General features: G+C 44.3%; 2 protein-coding genes across 2 annotated transcripts; both read right to left on the reverse strand.

Moving 5' to 3' along the window:
- Nucleotides 1-2,499: 2,499 nt before the first annotated feature.
- On the reverse strand, nt 2,500-4,103 carry nkx2.1 (NK2 homeobox 1; the record flags this gene model as incomplete). The annotated part of the gene is made up of 2 exons (XM_084482429.1): nt 3,734-4,103; nt 2,500-3,179 (listed from the first exon to the last, which is right to left on the reverse strand). Exons 1-2 carry the CDS (start codon nt 4,098-4,100, stop codon nt 2,500-2,502), a joined length of 1,047 nt encoding a protein of 348 aa, XP_084338555.1. The 5' UTR covers nt 4,101-4,103.
- Nucleotides 4,104-9,524: 5,421 nt separating this feature from the next.
- nkx2.9 (NK2 transcription factor related, locus 9) lies at nt 9,525-10,377 on the reverse strand (the record flags this gene model as incomplete). Its single annotated transcript, XM_084482151.1, has 2 exons — nt 9,525-10,111; nt 10,233-10,377. The coding sequence occupies 2 exons, from the start codon at nt 10,375-10,377 to the stop codon at nt 9,525-9,527; spliced, it is 732 nt and encodes a 243-aa protein (XP_084338277.1).
- Nucleotides 10,378-16,815: the final 6,438 nt, after the last annotated feature.

The raw sequence follows: 16,815 nt of genomic DNA on the forward strand, positions 1-16,815 counted from the left end.
GGAAACAAAAATAAAAAATACTTTTAGAGTTCTTCTCGGACCGAAGCATTGCTCATCACTGAGTTGATTTGGCACTACTTATGAGCAAATCCTGAGGGACTATATCGTCGAATTTTTGTTGAATCTTTTCCTTGATGTGGCTGTAGACAACAAACAACACCAATGAATCTAGACTGAAAATGCTCAATTCTACTTTCGAATTGAGTTCCATATCCGCACATTCATCAAGCGGCACCACAGCACTCAAGCCCACGAACAAACCGTGGCGCTACACCACCGATATACCTCGGGATAGATAGTCAAAGCTGAACACAAAAAATATAGTTTCATAATCATTGATAAATAGAACCTATATGGCCTCATTTCAAAGCCGAGCATTAGCGAAATTGATGTCAAACGAAAATACACCTGCCGCCATAATAGAGCTGGGATTGGAAAGGCCCACTGCGTCTGAACCGTCCTCACATTCAGCTCATTTATAGGTCGCCCGATTTACCAGGCTATAATTACATTGCAATACACCATATAGTTATGTCTTAAGGCTATAGCCCTGGTCTCGGTTAACAGATTTGTGTCATAACCTTTAGTCAATCATGCTACGGTCGCATTGTAAATACATGAACTCAATGTAAGAATAAAAAACAGCAGCAGCAATAATATCAATCTTCAACATATCGGCCTGGTAGACTCCACAATTGTTATCCTTAGGCTTATTTAGTATTATTTATAGACTCTTATGACGTGGCAATGTCAATGCTATTTTATACAATACGATAACGGCGTCAAAATGTATTGTAAAATGTTCGACAGTGTAGAATTCGTTTGTAATTTAATTGGTAGGATATGCGGTCTCTTCTTCAAACTAATTGACCTCATCACAGTCTGTCCCGCCGCTACGAGGTGTTTGGCCAAAGCTTTTGGAGACAATCTCTGCAATATTGTCCGCCACATGCTCCTAACATTTATTTGGCAACAAGATAATTATTTCAAATATAAATATGAAACAAATGACCCAGGTCTTCAAGTGTTCGGATAAGAGACCTCGCAAAACAGGGTCTGTGCGTGGTCGCAGGAGGCGACCTATAAGCAACATGAGCACAGAGTTATATCCATCGAAGGCACGGCGCCTTATCAATGTAAAAGCAAACAGCCTCCAGACCCATTTTCTTTCCATTTCTTTACTGATTATTGATGAACCGCCTCACTCCCTGATAACCTCCATAGAGCCCATTCCATTTGTCTCGCGAGTTATTTGAAAGGAATAGCGTGTTTGTGTTTGACTAAGGATCTGCACGATAAGCTGTGCGCGGCGGCGTTGGTGTTTGATGGCCGCCGACACCGCGCCTCTCTGAGCAGCGACCCCGCTAAAGGACCGTCCACCCTCCAGGCGGCTATAGACGGCTGAGTGTGCCGCACCGTGTTTCATAAACCAAACGATACGAAGCCTGCCCTGATCACAGTCGCACAACACGATCACACCATGACGACATCTGAAATATTTCACACAGTCACCGCTAAATCTAAATATTTCAGATATTTCCTAATTATAATCATAATAATAATAGTCCTAGGAATAGTGGGAAGGAATGGAGCTATTATTGATTCATAAACCTATTGAAAATAGCCTAAATACTTTTAACAAATAGGCCTACAACCAATAATAATAATAATAATAATAGCAATAATATGTTAACAAACATTCCATTATATTATTATTATCCTCACTATCATTATTATTATTATTATTATTATTATTATTATTATTATTATTGTTGCTGTTGTTATTAATGTTGGATAATAATAATAATGTTAATGTTTTCCCCTGACATGAGGCTAATTCAACCATTTCTGGCCAAAATAGAGTTAGACAAAAAGTTAACTGAATTTTGTTTCCATAATTTATTAATAGCACTGTTTGTATTAAGTCAAATGTCTATATAAGTTACATAGAAATTAAACGTACAAATACCAATGGAACGACAACAAATTGGCAATAGCGTCAAAAACTTTATACAACAGATAGCTAAAACTATATATCCTATCGAAACCTTTTACAGAATTATACAGATCTACGGATTACATTAAAGTCTATTATAAACAGCCACCCTGTGTAGATGGGTGATGATGGGTGCTGTAGCACCCATAGGCTACCAGGCCCGTGTAGTGTCCCTGTCTCACCAGAACCAGAGCAGCTACGGTCTATTGGAGCCGATTCTTCCTTTTTTTTCAGTATAAGTTACATAAATAATTCCCAAAAGTGGATTCACACGTCCGCGGTTAGTAATCAAAAGTTGGCGCTGTGTTTTCGTCGGCCCTTCCTGGGCGGCCTATAGACCTCACAACAGTCTCGGTCTCTTTAAACGTGAAACGCCATCAGACATCACCGGCACACCGACCGAATTCACTCGGCCGTCGTTATATAAATGTACAGTTAATGTGTCAAGTCTTGCCTCTTAAGTCGTTTTTCAACAGGCTCGTTGGGACAGCGATGCGCCCTCATCACCACGTCCTGCCGTAAAGCAGGGCGGAACACTGCAAAGCGGTCCCGTACTCCCCTCCCGAGGGGTTGAGGTGAGACAGGCCGGCCACCTGGCTCTGCAGGGAGGGCGGGCTGTGTTGCACCAGGTCGGGCGAGTGGTCCGTGCTGCCCCCCTGCTGGCCCTGGTGCTGCCCGAGGCCGCCGCCGCTGTTGTTGGACATGATCATGATGTTGGCGCCCTGCTGGTGGTGGCCCTGTCCGGAGGCCGTGGGCGGGTGACCGCTACCTTGACACGGCTTGCCGTCCTTCACCAACACCGGCACGGCCACGCGCCGCGGGGACTGCTGCTGCTGCTGCTGCTGCTGGCACGAGCCGTTCTCCTGCTGCATCTGCTGCTGCGACACCTTGTCCTTGGCCTGGCGCTTCATCTTGTACCGGTGATTCTGGAACCATATCTTCACCTGGGTGGGCGTGAGGTGGATCATGCTGGCCAGGTGCTCGCGCTCCGGCGCCGACAGGTACTTCTGCTGCTTGAAGCGCCGCTCCAGCTCGTACACCTGCGCCTGGGAGAACAGCACGCGTCTCTTCCGCCGCGGGGTGCTCGACAGCGGACCCAGGCCCTTGCCGACGTCCGCCAGGGAGCTCAGGCTGCCCATGCTGCTCATGTTCATGCCCGAGGAGGAGCCCATGAAGCGGGAGACTGGAAAAAAGTGAAACATCACAAACTGTCAGAACCCGATCAAAGAAAAATAAAAACACAAATAGGTCGATTTTTATCGTCTTTTCTTTTCTTTTTCTTTTTTTAAATCTTTTATCTTTGAGCGCATGGACGCGCCGTGGATGATATAAGGCGGTAAATCCGGAAGTAAGGCTGGTCAAGGGAGCCGTATTCTGACATTTGGATTAGGGAATAGGTCATTGGTCGAATGAACATTCAGAAAGGTGATATAAAAGGCAACGAGGGGAAAACTCGCCAGGAACTCGCATTTTGTCAAGTGGTTTCAAGTAGGCTAGGTGGGCAGAGAACAGGGGAATTAAACAGGTGGGTCGCCTGATAAAGACGGCGGCAGTTATTCTTTATAGATAAATAAAATAAACAAATACGTACGATACATACACACGTATAAAACAATAATAAACACTGTCCCAGACGGTGGTACACGGCGAGCCATCCTTCCACCACTATATAGCCTCAGACGGCTCACCTGCCCATGACGCACAGTAGAACCAAAGGACGGCAGAATAGGTACTCACTGGTGGAGAAGCGCGGGTCGGGGTTGGCCCCGTACCAGCCGGTGGCCGTGGCGCCGCTCCGCATGCCGTCCTGGTACGACTGCAGGTCGCTCATGTTGCCCAGGTTGCCGTTACAGTAGCCGCCCATGGCCGAGTGCGACAGCTGTGAGACCCCCGCGGCGGTCATGTGGTACGCGGCGGACACGCTCCCGTTGTGGCCCATGTGGTGGTGCTGCATCGCCGCCTGGGAGACCTGCGGCTGGCGGTACGAAGTGAGCGGCGCCCCCAGGTTGTTGTTCTCCATACTTACTTTCTTATAGCTCTCCTCAAGGGGACTCAGGATATCGGAAACAGAAAAAGGAGTCGTATGCTTAGGGCTCATCGACATTGTTCTTCGGGGGCTGGAGAGGGGAGAAATCAGAAGGCAAGCGCAATCTCTCCTTCTTTTTTTTGGCCAAAGCCCCTCTGGTTCCTGTTGTCTCAACGTCGATCCGGCTAGATGAAGACGTACTGGAGCGCACTGGAGTCCACCTTAATTGGGTTGAGTGGGAGCTCGGTACTGGCTTTCGTTTGTTTTAGCTGGGTGCCAGGTTTAAGGCTCCCATCAGAGGCGGGGCATCGGTAACAACACAAAGCAGAACCGACTCTCCTTCCCAAGCGTAATTTCACTCGCTACGGGTTGGCACGACATGCGCGCCCCCTCCTACTCTCCATAACTCGAGGACACATTGTGTATAATCATAACTGCTCAAGTTATCATCGCGGAAGAATTGTGACGGTCGGGCTGGTAAACGCGCACTTTCTCCTCAGACTTTTAGTTGCTGTCACAGTTAAACACCAAACTGCACCTTGGGATCGCAGTGACCACAATACACTTTATTAACTCTCGTGATGTTTACGAGGGCCTCTTGATGAAAGGAGGGTCTATATGGACTTGAGGGTTGGAGAACCACTCCGCGTCTGAACAAGCCGCAGTTGAACCACTGACTTTTAATGGCCACGAGAGGCCTCCAGTGATTGCAAGGATTGTTTGTGTTATTCCTTATCGTACTTAGACTTGCAAAAGTGCACTTGCGGGGAGGGAAATTGACTGATAAGTAAATAAATACACATCCGCGTGTTAAGTGCCTGCGTAAATGATTAACCCCCCTTTTTTTTCTTTGATATCATTGGACGCGCGCAGCATGTACCCAAATCCAGACGCACACTCGGGGATCCATTCAAAATAAAATATAGTCGGGGAGAGAAGAGGCTCTCAGGTGAAGTTAACGGCGTTCAAGTGTTCTCCTTCCGCAGACTCACGCCAGGTAGCCGTCGATTGCTTCTTGCCTTAATGCTAAAGGAGCAATAATAGTTTAAGTCAAGCAACTCAACAACGTTTTTTCGGAAATATCCCGCGCTTTGACTACAATCGGCAGTACACTCAGGAAAAGCCGTTTCTTATTTCATATTAGTTTCATTTTGCAGTGACTTGGTTAATGGCGTTCAGCAGAGAAACATGATTACAGCCTAATGTGGACTGCAGAAAAAAAAAACATTTTAGAGAGAGAGAAATGAACAGGAATCAACAATAGTAGGCTATGATTAATATATAAACGATTGAAAAAAAGTAATGTAACAATACTAACAATAATAAAAATAAGTAATGACTTTGTAAACTCTGCTATGTAGGCTACGTCAATACATTATTTATAGGTGCTTATATAAAAGTACTAAAAAACAGTCCAATAGGCTAATTATAATAATAATATTCATTATAATAATCATTATCAACAACAACAGTAATAATAATAAATGATGTATGTTTTGTTATATTTTGTATTATTATATTTAATATTATGATAATATGGAAAAAAAATATTCCAACCTTCAGAGGCGACGTTAACAACAGCTGAATTGGCGCGTGTATAAAAATGCAATAGAAAAATGTGTCCAAATGTGTGTTGAAATCTAAGATTAATTTGAAACGATTACGTCGCTAACCCAGGGTGGAAGAAAACAGCAGTGCGTCCGAAATACGAGTCCGTCGGTCTTCCAGGAAATATTGCCCAGTCCAGTAACAACAGAAACACAGCGTCTTCTGGTGGACTGATCTGTAAAATAACCTCACCTCACTGCCTTTCTTCGGCTGAACCGACCAGCATTTACAACTGTCTCTAAATAATTCGATATTTTTTATGATGAAAGCCTTCAACATCCTACTATAAATTGGATTTTACACTCGTTTAACAACGTTTAAGTGGCTGGATTCAAATTCCAGCAGAGTTATCTTTCATGGGGCCAACCGATCGCTTACAAGTAATGTGCATGGCATTTTCATCAGGCGTGCACACAGCAGAATGATGTATTCTGCGTGTATCTATTTACCTTCATATAGGGCCTGCAGGTTTGTTTCAATCGATTATTAGATTATTAGCGTCAACACATGTCCTCATTATGCACGTTAGACGTTCGAAGTCTTGGAATCTGGTCTGGAATGGCAAGGCGTGTATGTGTATTATCCTAATATGAAAGTGACAAGTTCAATTTATTTGGGTGTTTTTGGCTCCCACGTGCATGCAAATACCATTTAACTCTACATCCCGTCTGAGCACGCGGGCCCCCGAGGCCCTTCGACAGCTCTGAACTTGACCTGATATGCAAAGTAGGCTATATTTATTTTCGTGCAATTAGGTTATGCATGTCGTTCTCCGTCGTGGAATATGAAATGGAGTTCTTGATTATCTAACCCAGTACACTTGAACTGGAACTCCTTTAATATGGCTAATTAGTGTTAATAAGTTCGAACGTCGGAGCTAATTTGCTGAGATAATGAGGACCCTATACCGAACCACAGCCAAGTTGTCTTAGCTTGGAGATAACGTGCAATAACACCCCCCCATTTATTAATTGCGTTTATCTTATTATTACCGAGTGCAAGTCGAACGCTGGCGCCTCCGTTTGGGTCCATGGAGGGGGGGGGGGGTGGGGGGGGCGGGGTAGGATGGTAACGTTTAGCCACCTTTCAGAAAATGTTTGTCAGAAAATGTACGATAATGGAACGTGAGCAAGGCGACCCTCAGCACTCCCGAGAGAGCGGCCACAAGCAGCCACTGAGAAAGGCCAAGGACTCGATGGGGGTTCGAGGTTCAGTGGATGCCCCTCTTTGTGTTGGATTCAGCAATTGTCGAGGTCAACTTCTGGGAAATCTATCTAAAGGAATAAATACCGACATTGGAGTGGAGCCTTAAAATCCGAGATTACACACCATATAATTGTGAAATATCCAAATAAAATGTATCTAATATATTTCAGTTAGTTGGTAACTAATATCTCATCAACAACATTATTCGACTTATTATAATGTTACGGAAATAGCAGTCCAAGTTTGCTTTGCGTATATAGGCTCCATCAAACAAAAGCCACTATCTACAGTTAGGCCTATCGATAAAAGTCAACGTGTTTGAATAGCAGGTTATTTGATCTGTGTTCCACCACAGGAACACAGATCAAAGTGGAGGAGAAGAAAATATTGTGGGGGTATTTGCAGAGCCACACCTGGTCCACACCTTTTCGAGCAAATACGACTTACCGCACGCGTTTTACCCCCCCCCCCCCCGATTCTGCCGAGCTGAGCCGCTAGCTCATACCGAGGTCGGCCGTGATTTTAGATCCGACCCAAAGCCACCAACCTGTGGTCCGTTGGTAAAGCACGACCCCTAGCGGCCAACTCATCACCACACGCCTGCAACAAGTGTGGTTCACGTCGTGCTTTTGAGTTTGTGGCCCATCAAGGCCATACCATGTGTTACACTGCCATCTGTTGGACATATACAGTAGGGTCTACGTTCGAATAGGCTGTTCCTGAGTAAATCAGCTCACCGAATTGCTAAACTCACTAACACTTGGTTGCAACTGAAACAAATTGCAGTGAAAACGTGTCTCAATGGAGCACCGTTGAGGCATATAGGCCAGTGGTGCAAATTCGGTCACAAACGATCGAATGAATCGATGTATTCTGTAGAATTAAGAACATCTCAACAAACATGTATTCTGCAAACATCATAATAAACACGAGAAAAGGCCCATTACGTCAATTTGATTGTAGCGCATTGGACACGATAGGGACCTATTCTACAGTGAACGGATTAGACTCTCGAATCGAGGCCTGATGTGTAGTGAAGCTGTAGGATGCGCAGGCCTAATACCTATCCCTGCTTTACAGATCATTCTTCTGGCCAACCCCCAAAACCAATGGCAACCTCTAAAAGCCGGTCTTTGTCACCCCTAAAACCCACGGCGCTCTAAAACACCATTGTGTAGTTAAACCTCATAAATTTGTCGCGGAGACTGATTAAACATCACGAGAACTGAAACACTAAAGATTTTGTCTAGGTCCCCTTTTGGGGGCCGGACAATGGTCCATTCACGGTGGGACACAGGGACAAAAAGGGTGTTTAAGGGGAGACGCATCGCGCTGAGGGGTTCGGCCAGTCCCTCCATATGTGATGCAAGGTGGCCCGGGCGGGCGGACAAAGGGCCAGGTGACAGTGACGCCGACCAGCGGGTCACAGGACGAGCAAACAACATTATGGAGGTCGTGAAACGAGACGCCCCTCTCTTGTATTTCCCCCCATTTCATCCATTGCACATTTTAGTATGACAAGCATTGAACATGCGGCACCCATTATATGGTGTTTAAACACCGTTTAAAAAAAAACAACCTCCCACGAATCTTCTGATGCTAATTTCGATTGGGCCTATACGTGTTGCATCCTCGGAAGCATCTTATTTAGTAATTATTAAATGATCATTATGCAAATAGTTCTGTGTTAGTGCATACTTGCCTAACAGAGACCATCAATGCAAAATTGAGGTGGGATAGGTTTAAATTATTTAGAGTGGGCTATAGATTATATGTTATTATTGTGGTCTGGTTTTTTGCGATACGAATTATCAAATACGAAATATAATTTTACTACGTCAGACGAATGGCACGAATTTAACAAATGGGAACTCATTTGGCGACTAACAAAACGCGTATTTGGTCCGAGGGAAAAGCAGCCCCTGGAACCGCGCAGCACAAAGGGCCGTTCCGTGAGGAGGCCCGCCGTGTTTACTGTGTATTCTCATGATAACATCGCCCATTCCTCTTAGACACACGGTGTTTGCTCAGCTTTTAGCCACTGGATTCAGTTTAACATTACAAAACGGTCCTCTCGGCTCGGTTTAGGCCTGTATGTTTTGGTTGGACCATCACAGCCACCACTCCGGTTGGTGAGGAGTGTGGAAACGTGTTTCAAATGTGAGATGTCTGGTTATGTAATGGTTGGTCGAATGCTTGGACTAATGCTGTGTCTTCTCTCATTGCTCAATGTTGGCAAAACGGCATTCGTCTGATATAATAAATGGAAGAAATACAAACGATTTAAACAATTCTGGCCTTTAATGAAAGGCTACTTCAATGCAACAAATTATATATTTTCATTCAAACATTTAGGTTAATACTTTTATATTGCTGCTACATATCTACGGCCTACTGTTGTCCATTTAACATTATTATACAAATATGGAATTCAACGACAACAACGAATAAAAAAAATAATATATAGGGCCAAATAGTGAAGCCAGGTGAGAACATATCAACATTTACAGTATCAAAATAGTCACAGTCATTCGTAACAAAATAAAGTGTGCAAAATGTTTTTTCTTCTATTGAAAATCTACAAACGTTTAAGTGGCTGTAAAAAGTCTCAAAAGCAGGACATTCAGATGCAGTTGCATTTGATGCAGTTCTAAACGAGCTTCTGCATTGGCCCGCACGAGGCCTCCATTACTTGAAGGCGCTGAAGTGAACCGAACTGTTCCAAAGGTCCCTCCACACGAACGCATGTCTGGGTGCGGCTGGGCTGGGCAAGTGCTGGTATCTGGGCGCGAGGGCGACCGTCGACGCGTGCTGGAAGGACGGATAGGACGCCACGGAGAAGGAGGGCGCGTGAGAGCCACCGGGCGCCATGCCGCCACCGTCCCGTTCCGCGTCAAATAAGGAGCTCTGATAAGGCTTCCCGTCCCGAACCAGAATCGGCACGACGACCCTGCGCAGCATTTGAGATTGGGCCATTTCCTGCGAGGCCTCGGCGCGCCCTCGCTTCATCTTGTAGCGGTGGTTCTGGAACCAGATCTTCACCTGCGTGGGCGTCAGGCCGAGCAGGTGCGCCAGGTGCTCGCGCTCCGGGGCCGACAGGTACCGCTGCTGGCGGAACCGTCTCTCGAGCTCGAAGGTCTGGGCCTTGGAAAAGAGCACGCGGCGCTTCTTCTTCTTGCTGTTGGCGGACGAGCTGTGGTCGGACTCCGAGTCCACGGCGGAGTCCTCGGGTTTGGTGGAATCGGGGGACGCCTCAAGGCCGCCTTCGTCCGAAGCTGATAACAAACGAATGCGCATTAAAGGGTTAGTCTTTAAATCGAGTTAAAAAAAACGCATATTGGATCACGAGTCAATCATCACATGAGCTTTAAAAACCATAGCGTAGCGAGTACTTACACATATAAGGACTCCCGCCGTAGTCCATCCAGGAGGAATAGTGCGAGCTGGGACCCGAGAGGACCGGAGCCGCATCGACCTCCGGCTCGGGAAGATCCAGAATGCTCCGGACGGAAAAACTCAATTTCGTTGGCACGTTGGCCATTGCGTCCGGAAGAATCGAAACCGTGCGCGTAAAACCTTTTCCCAAATTCAAAAATATTCTTCTCAAACAACAACGGGGGGGTAGTATCACCGTGGGAGAAAAAACACTGCTTGCTTGCGGATCCTCTCCACTTGAGAAGTTGGAATTGGCGCGTCGAGCGGTCGCTGTCACAACACCCTAACGCAGAATGGCGCTGTGTGCGCGGAGGCTCAGTGTTTATATAAACAGCACTTCAGGAGGCAAACACGGGGTCGCTTCTCTCCTCAGGGGAGGGGAGGGGGGGAGGGGGGGGTGCGCTAAGCACCTGAAAGGCTCGAGTGCTGTCACCCAATGGCGGTAGGTGTTGGCGGCTCCGGGAAAACACGCAGCAGCACCTCAACAATGACCGAAGGAAACACTCGTCATCATTACAGATTCGTCTCGTATCTCGTATGGTAATTGTTGCGGGTGAATCACGTCTTGGGTGGCAAGTGACAACGAGGCCCATCCCATATACACCCCCACCACCCCCACCACCCCCCCCCCCCCCCACACACACCACCTCCCTCCACTCCATCCACACAGAGAAAAAACGTGTCCAATATTTGCATACAAAGTGAGCAATTAGCGAGCCCTGTCTCGAGTTGGTTTAGCTAATACATTTATGACCGTGGGTTATTGTAAAGGCGTATTAATTAGACCTGAAGGTTGGAGAATTTCAAGTATGTGGGCCCCCACAGCACGGGGATGTGGCAAGAAATACATCCAAGATAAAAACGGCCTTTTTTCTTTTGGAGCAATTTCAACTGGGACAACACATGCGCCTAAATGTAATATATATATATATATATATATATATATATATATATATATATATATATATATATATATATATATATATATGTGTGTGTGTGTGTGTGTGTGTGTGTGTGTGTGTGTGTGTGTGTGTGTGTGTGTGTGTGTGTGTGTGTGTGTGTGTGTGTGTGTGTGTGTGTGTGTGTGTGTGTGTGCGCGCGCGTATAGGCCTATTAAATAAAAATGTGGATGTTCATCTTGAACATTGGCTTAACTTTCTGACTTTCTTAATGTTCTGGGGTTGAAGAGATGATGTGGTTCTTTACCATTACAGGTTTTTCTCTTCTCCATAACTTTGTATTTTATTTAATACTCTCTCTCACACATTTTCTATTTTTTTGGGGGGACCATAAATCTCCATTAAATGCTGTGTTATAGGTGGACAGGGAGATATCCGACCACGCCGCCCCTGGCTGGAGAGAGACCCAGTCCGTCGGGGAGGAGGCGAGTGGACATGCTTCTCATTCGTCCTGGGTGGTCGTACATGCCAGCCAGAGCAGCACAACAAAGGGGGAAATGTTGCCCCGCGTCCGAGGCCCGTTGGAAGCATTTGTTCCAGTCAAGATTTTGCATTTGTTCAGTCCCGCAATAATGCCTGATTGACGCCCCGGCACAATGCCCTTTAACTCTCTAGGATAAATCCGAGCTTGTTCCTTGTTGTCATGGTTGTGAATGGGGCTGAATGGGATGCGGGCCGCTATCTACTGCTCCACGTCTATACGGCCGCCAAGTCTATAGTCCAAAGCAATATTACATATGTGATTTGGGACCCATTAAATTCCTTTTACTTTTTCACGCTTCAACAAAGTCCCTAAAGCCTGCCCATATGGACGGAATGAAATATCCCCCTTACGCACAACCCAACTCAAAAATGTAAAACAATTCCAGTCATATCTTAGGTTGTTGGATCATAAAGGATAATCTTTCACTGCGATACCATAAACAGATTGTGGTTCACCGGGACTCGGGGTCAAGAGCGTTAAGTTGTGCAGCAGCGCAGTGTACACAGCGGCGGATTACAGTATAGCGGTGACGAGGAGTGGACCCAGCGCACTCGAGTCGAGGGCCAAACACTGCAAGGCAAAGAGAAGTCATGTCCGAAGAGCGGGAATCTCTGCCCACATTGATCTGCGAGCCCCTTAATCTATTTAACACCCGCCGACTCCAGCCCGAGTGGGCCCTCGGAAACACCCAAGAGCTCTCCACCGTCAAATATTGACTCTTGTTGTTACACTCTCCCTTTCCAGCCTCCTTTCAGACGCCACTTTCTCACTTGGCTGCAGCCTCGTCTTACGAGCCGAGGCCGGAGAGTGGTCCTTGCTGCGCAATCGGACAAAAAAAAGAACAAAACGGAAACCATTCGTATAAAAGATATGCCTGAATCTATTCAATTTAACCAATATATTAAACATGGCCTCTGTAATGACATTAACTTCAGGCCACAACAAGCACATAACGAGAACCACCAGACCATCCGTAGTAATCGAATCAAACCCGTCCGCCCCTATACTTCCACACAATGAACTTTCGGTGGAAACAAAATGTATTCTTTAGAGTTGCCACGTTGTTTGCTAATCAATATTACATCACGTAGCGCAACAATGCGCGTCATGGCTGCACCTGCCTCTCTGCGCCAGTAGCGTCAATTATATTACACATTGTCTCTGGAGGGGAGAGACAGAGAGACGGAGAGATGGAGAGATGGGGGGAGAGAGAGAGAGAGAGACTCACTTCTTCCACAATGATTGCACACGTCCTCCATATTGTAAATACTGTGTATTTAGAGTAGACTTTCTTTAATTTATCAGTGTATACGAGATGCTAATTGTATTATTTTATTTTTTTTACAATTTCTCACATTTTACTTTTTAGATATTGAGTACTTAGTATAATATCTGATATATGTATTTTATGTTTGACCTCTTTATTGTTCACCTGCTTTTGCAATGTAGGCTAAATGTTTATTTCTCATGCCAATAAAGCTTATTTGAGTGAGTTGGAGAGGAAAACGGAGAGTTAAGTGAGAGTGAGAGAGAGAGAGAGAGAGAGAGAGAGAGAGAGAGAGACACACACAGAGACAGAGAGACTCACTTCTTCCACAATGATTTCACACGTCCTCCATATTGTAAATACTGTGTATTTAGAGTAGGCTTTCTTTAATTTATCAGTGTATATGAGATGCTAATTGTATTTTTTTTTTACAATATCCCATATTTTACTTTAGATATTGAGTACTTAGTATAATATCTGATATATATATTTTTTGTATTTTATGTTTGACCTCTTTATTGTTCACCTGCTTTTGCAATGTAGGCTAAATGTTTATTTCTAATGCCAATAAAGCTTATTTGAATTTAAATTGAGTTGGAGAGGAAGATGGGGAGAGGAAGATGGGGAGAGAGAGAGAGAGAGAGAGAGAGAGAGAGAGAGAGAGAGAGAGAGAGAGAGAGAGAGAGAGAGAGAGAGAGAGAGAGAGAGTCCATTGTCCATTCTGTTTTTGAAACAGGATCTTAGCTGTTCTGGAGCTGTGGCCCTTTCAGAAGGCCTCCTAAAATATATCAGTGTTGACATATCAGTTAAAGAGGATTTGTTAGTCAACATTTGAGGTTCTACTTTTGTGATTCATTTATTAACAGTTACGAAAAAGTATACACCCATTGTCGACAAACACCCCTGGTGCGTAGGGCTGCCATTATTTTCCACTTGTTGTTTGCCAAGATTTTACGATTTGAATCACAATTTGGTAAATAGACACCGAGATTTTAAATCTAAATTCAAAATGATTTCCAAATCAGAATTATGTCAAGCATTATTTTTACCTTGTTGTTAGGCCTATATATATTTATTTTTTTTAAATATATTTAAATATAGACTCAAACGAACATATTCGTGGGAGTCATTTACAATTTATTGAGCAATATACATTGGCTACTAATAACTATTTTGTTCTATCTTCATGTGTTGGTGATGTAGGCACCTGTAGGTGTGTGCGTGTTTATTTATGAAGCACATTTTAAAATATTTCAAACTGCAACTGTTAGATTTTTCGCCAAAAACAGCCTTTATATGTTCACACATTCAAAATCCTACTCTTAAGGTTTGCAGATGTCAGAAAATTGCTTACATCACAACCCTTGTTGGCTAGATTATATTAGAATAGCACTGGTCAACTATACATTTTTATTGGCTATGATGTTACTTTGTTAGATCCGTTATATGCGTTAACCATGTAAGCGTGCCCCAGAATCGGACAAGAAAGTCCCAAGTTGTGGGACATTTAGACTTCCGCTTCCAATTCGTGAGTTTTCTCAAGCGAAAAATGATTTGTAATTATCGGGAGAAAACAAAACGCACAACACGAAACTAAATCCCGGCCTTTGGGTTGAATTGCACCCGCTTGGACAGGGGTAACACTCTGCCGCCCCCATGAGGTGGTGGTCGGAATAGCATTATTTGAATTTACACCAGCATGTGAAGAAATGTTAATTCAGCAACGTTGGCTCAGTGCCTATTGATCTATTTACTAAAGTAGAAACGTTAGAGGCTAGAAGACTAGTGTCCATCGCCGCTCACATAGAAGTTAGAGACAATAAACTTAAACAATAAAATGAAAAACATAATTCAAATAAAAAACATTGCCGTGTGAAATAAGCAACTTATTCAACGTGAGCAGCCAAAAGAGGCTCCCACCAAAGTGTTTAACTAAAGCCAGGCTTGGGTAGGAGTGTGGATATGTCAGAGGCAGCTCATAAAGTAGGCCTACAGAAAGTTACTTTTCTCCCCGCTTAGTAAGGCCCGAAAGGGACAGTCGACTTTTCATCATGCCTCGCAGAAGTGTCTCTTTATACAAAATCCTGCAACGCTAAACTGATGTATAATCTGGAGTAGGCTATTATTGGTTTATAGTTTTTTTTTAGGGCAAACCAAAATCGTCAGACGTGCATTTCTATCACCCATACAGCAGTGTGTCGTCTCATCCGAATGATAAACCATCAATTTAATTCCATTGATAAATATTGAAAGCATGTGCAATGTACACGAATGCATAAGAATGTATCAGCATTAGAAGAAAATACCAAAAACCAAGATTACAATTGATATAAAAGAGGCATAAACCAATGTTAATCATATATATCTCAGCTTTTAAAAATAATAAAGTAACTTAACAATTACAATGTAATGGTTGACTGGGCTACTAGTAGGCCTAAGCCTATGATTATATGATACAAATTATAACACAAGCTTTTAAACACTTGGCTAACATTGTTAATGAATCAACATCATTGATTCATTTACAATCCACATGTTCTTCACAGCATCTTTCAGCATCTTTTTGTTTCTGAAATAAACCTGGGATGCAAAAAATGGTGATACAATTTTAAGCCTACTACTACTTCTAAGCAATGTGACAAAATTGCAAACGCCGCAAAGTAGTAGTCAGGAAGAACAAATTAAATCTGTAGCTCACCGTTTCTTGTATCCCTAGTGTCCACAAGATGGCACCAGTGCATCATGGAAGAATAATGCAGTCCAGTTTGGTCAACAGAGGCTCGGACTTCAGTGTTATTTGGTCCTGTCGCGCACACGAGTAACGTGAACGCAGGACCCATTTTAAGTAGCGCACAGAGTGAGGTTCACGCAGTTTCAACTGGATTAGGTGAATTACATCTATCAGGCCAAGATACCTTTTCCGACTAGCACAGTTCAAATATCTTCTATAGTCCATTCCATCGTGTCTTTTAAAATGCCACCCATTTAGACTCAAGCATCATCTGTAAAACACTCACGCAATGATGGGCCTTCCGTTGTGCTTTGTGTCCACGCTGCAGATGCGGTGCGGTGTCCGTACAGCAACGAAGGCCAAGGTAAACGTTCCACTCCGGTAACGGGGGGGGACCAGGCTACCTATAGTGGATGTGATTAGTCCCGGGTTAAGTGTATGGGCCTCTTCGATCCAGTGGCGTGGTTAAGATCAGGAATTGTTTATTGTGAAAGTGGTTTTGTTTTGTGTTACATTTGCCCGGGTCCGAGTATAATGGGGTCGGTGTGATTAAGTGTCAGCAAAGCATCACTACCGGTACAGACCGCAGGAGGCTCTTCGCCGGTTTACACATCTGAGTGAATCATAGCCTGTCACACCGAGAGGCCTGCAGTTGAAATAGGGCCCATTGCTGTCAACCCGATTGAACTACTTCGCTTAAGCAATGCAAAAGATTGACAAAGCAGTGTGGGCACATGTCTCGAGGCAGTGCCGCGTTGTATTTATATTGTTTTCTTCTGCTAGTCAGAAAACATTGGCGAGAGCGTTGTCTGCATGTTGGTTTGGCTCCTCCTACATTCATCAGAATCATTACGCAAACCAAATCACGGATCAACTCAAAGGCTCTCACTGTTTTCAATATTATTCATATCAAGTCATAATTAAGATGCCATCCACAGCCCAATATACGTATAACGCCCCTCAGACTGCATCGCTTGGCACATTCCCATGCAAACCACTCCATAGATGTAATTATTCAGTTCACTGATTGGAAGAAAATCTACTAGCTCAATGCTGCAATGTTTATTTATATATATATTTTTTTATCGTTTGCTTCTCGTGGG

The sequence above is a fragment of the Micromesistius poutassou genome, assembly GCF_964030765.1.
Source record: "Micromesistius poutassou genome assembly, chromosome: 17".
NCBI lineage: Eukaryota > Metazoa > Chordata > Actinopteri > Gadiformes > Gadidae > Micromesistius > Micromesistius poutassou.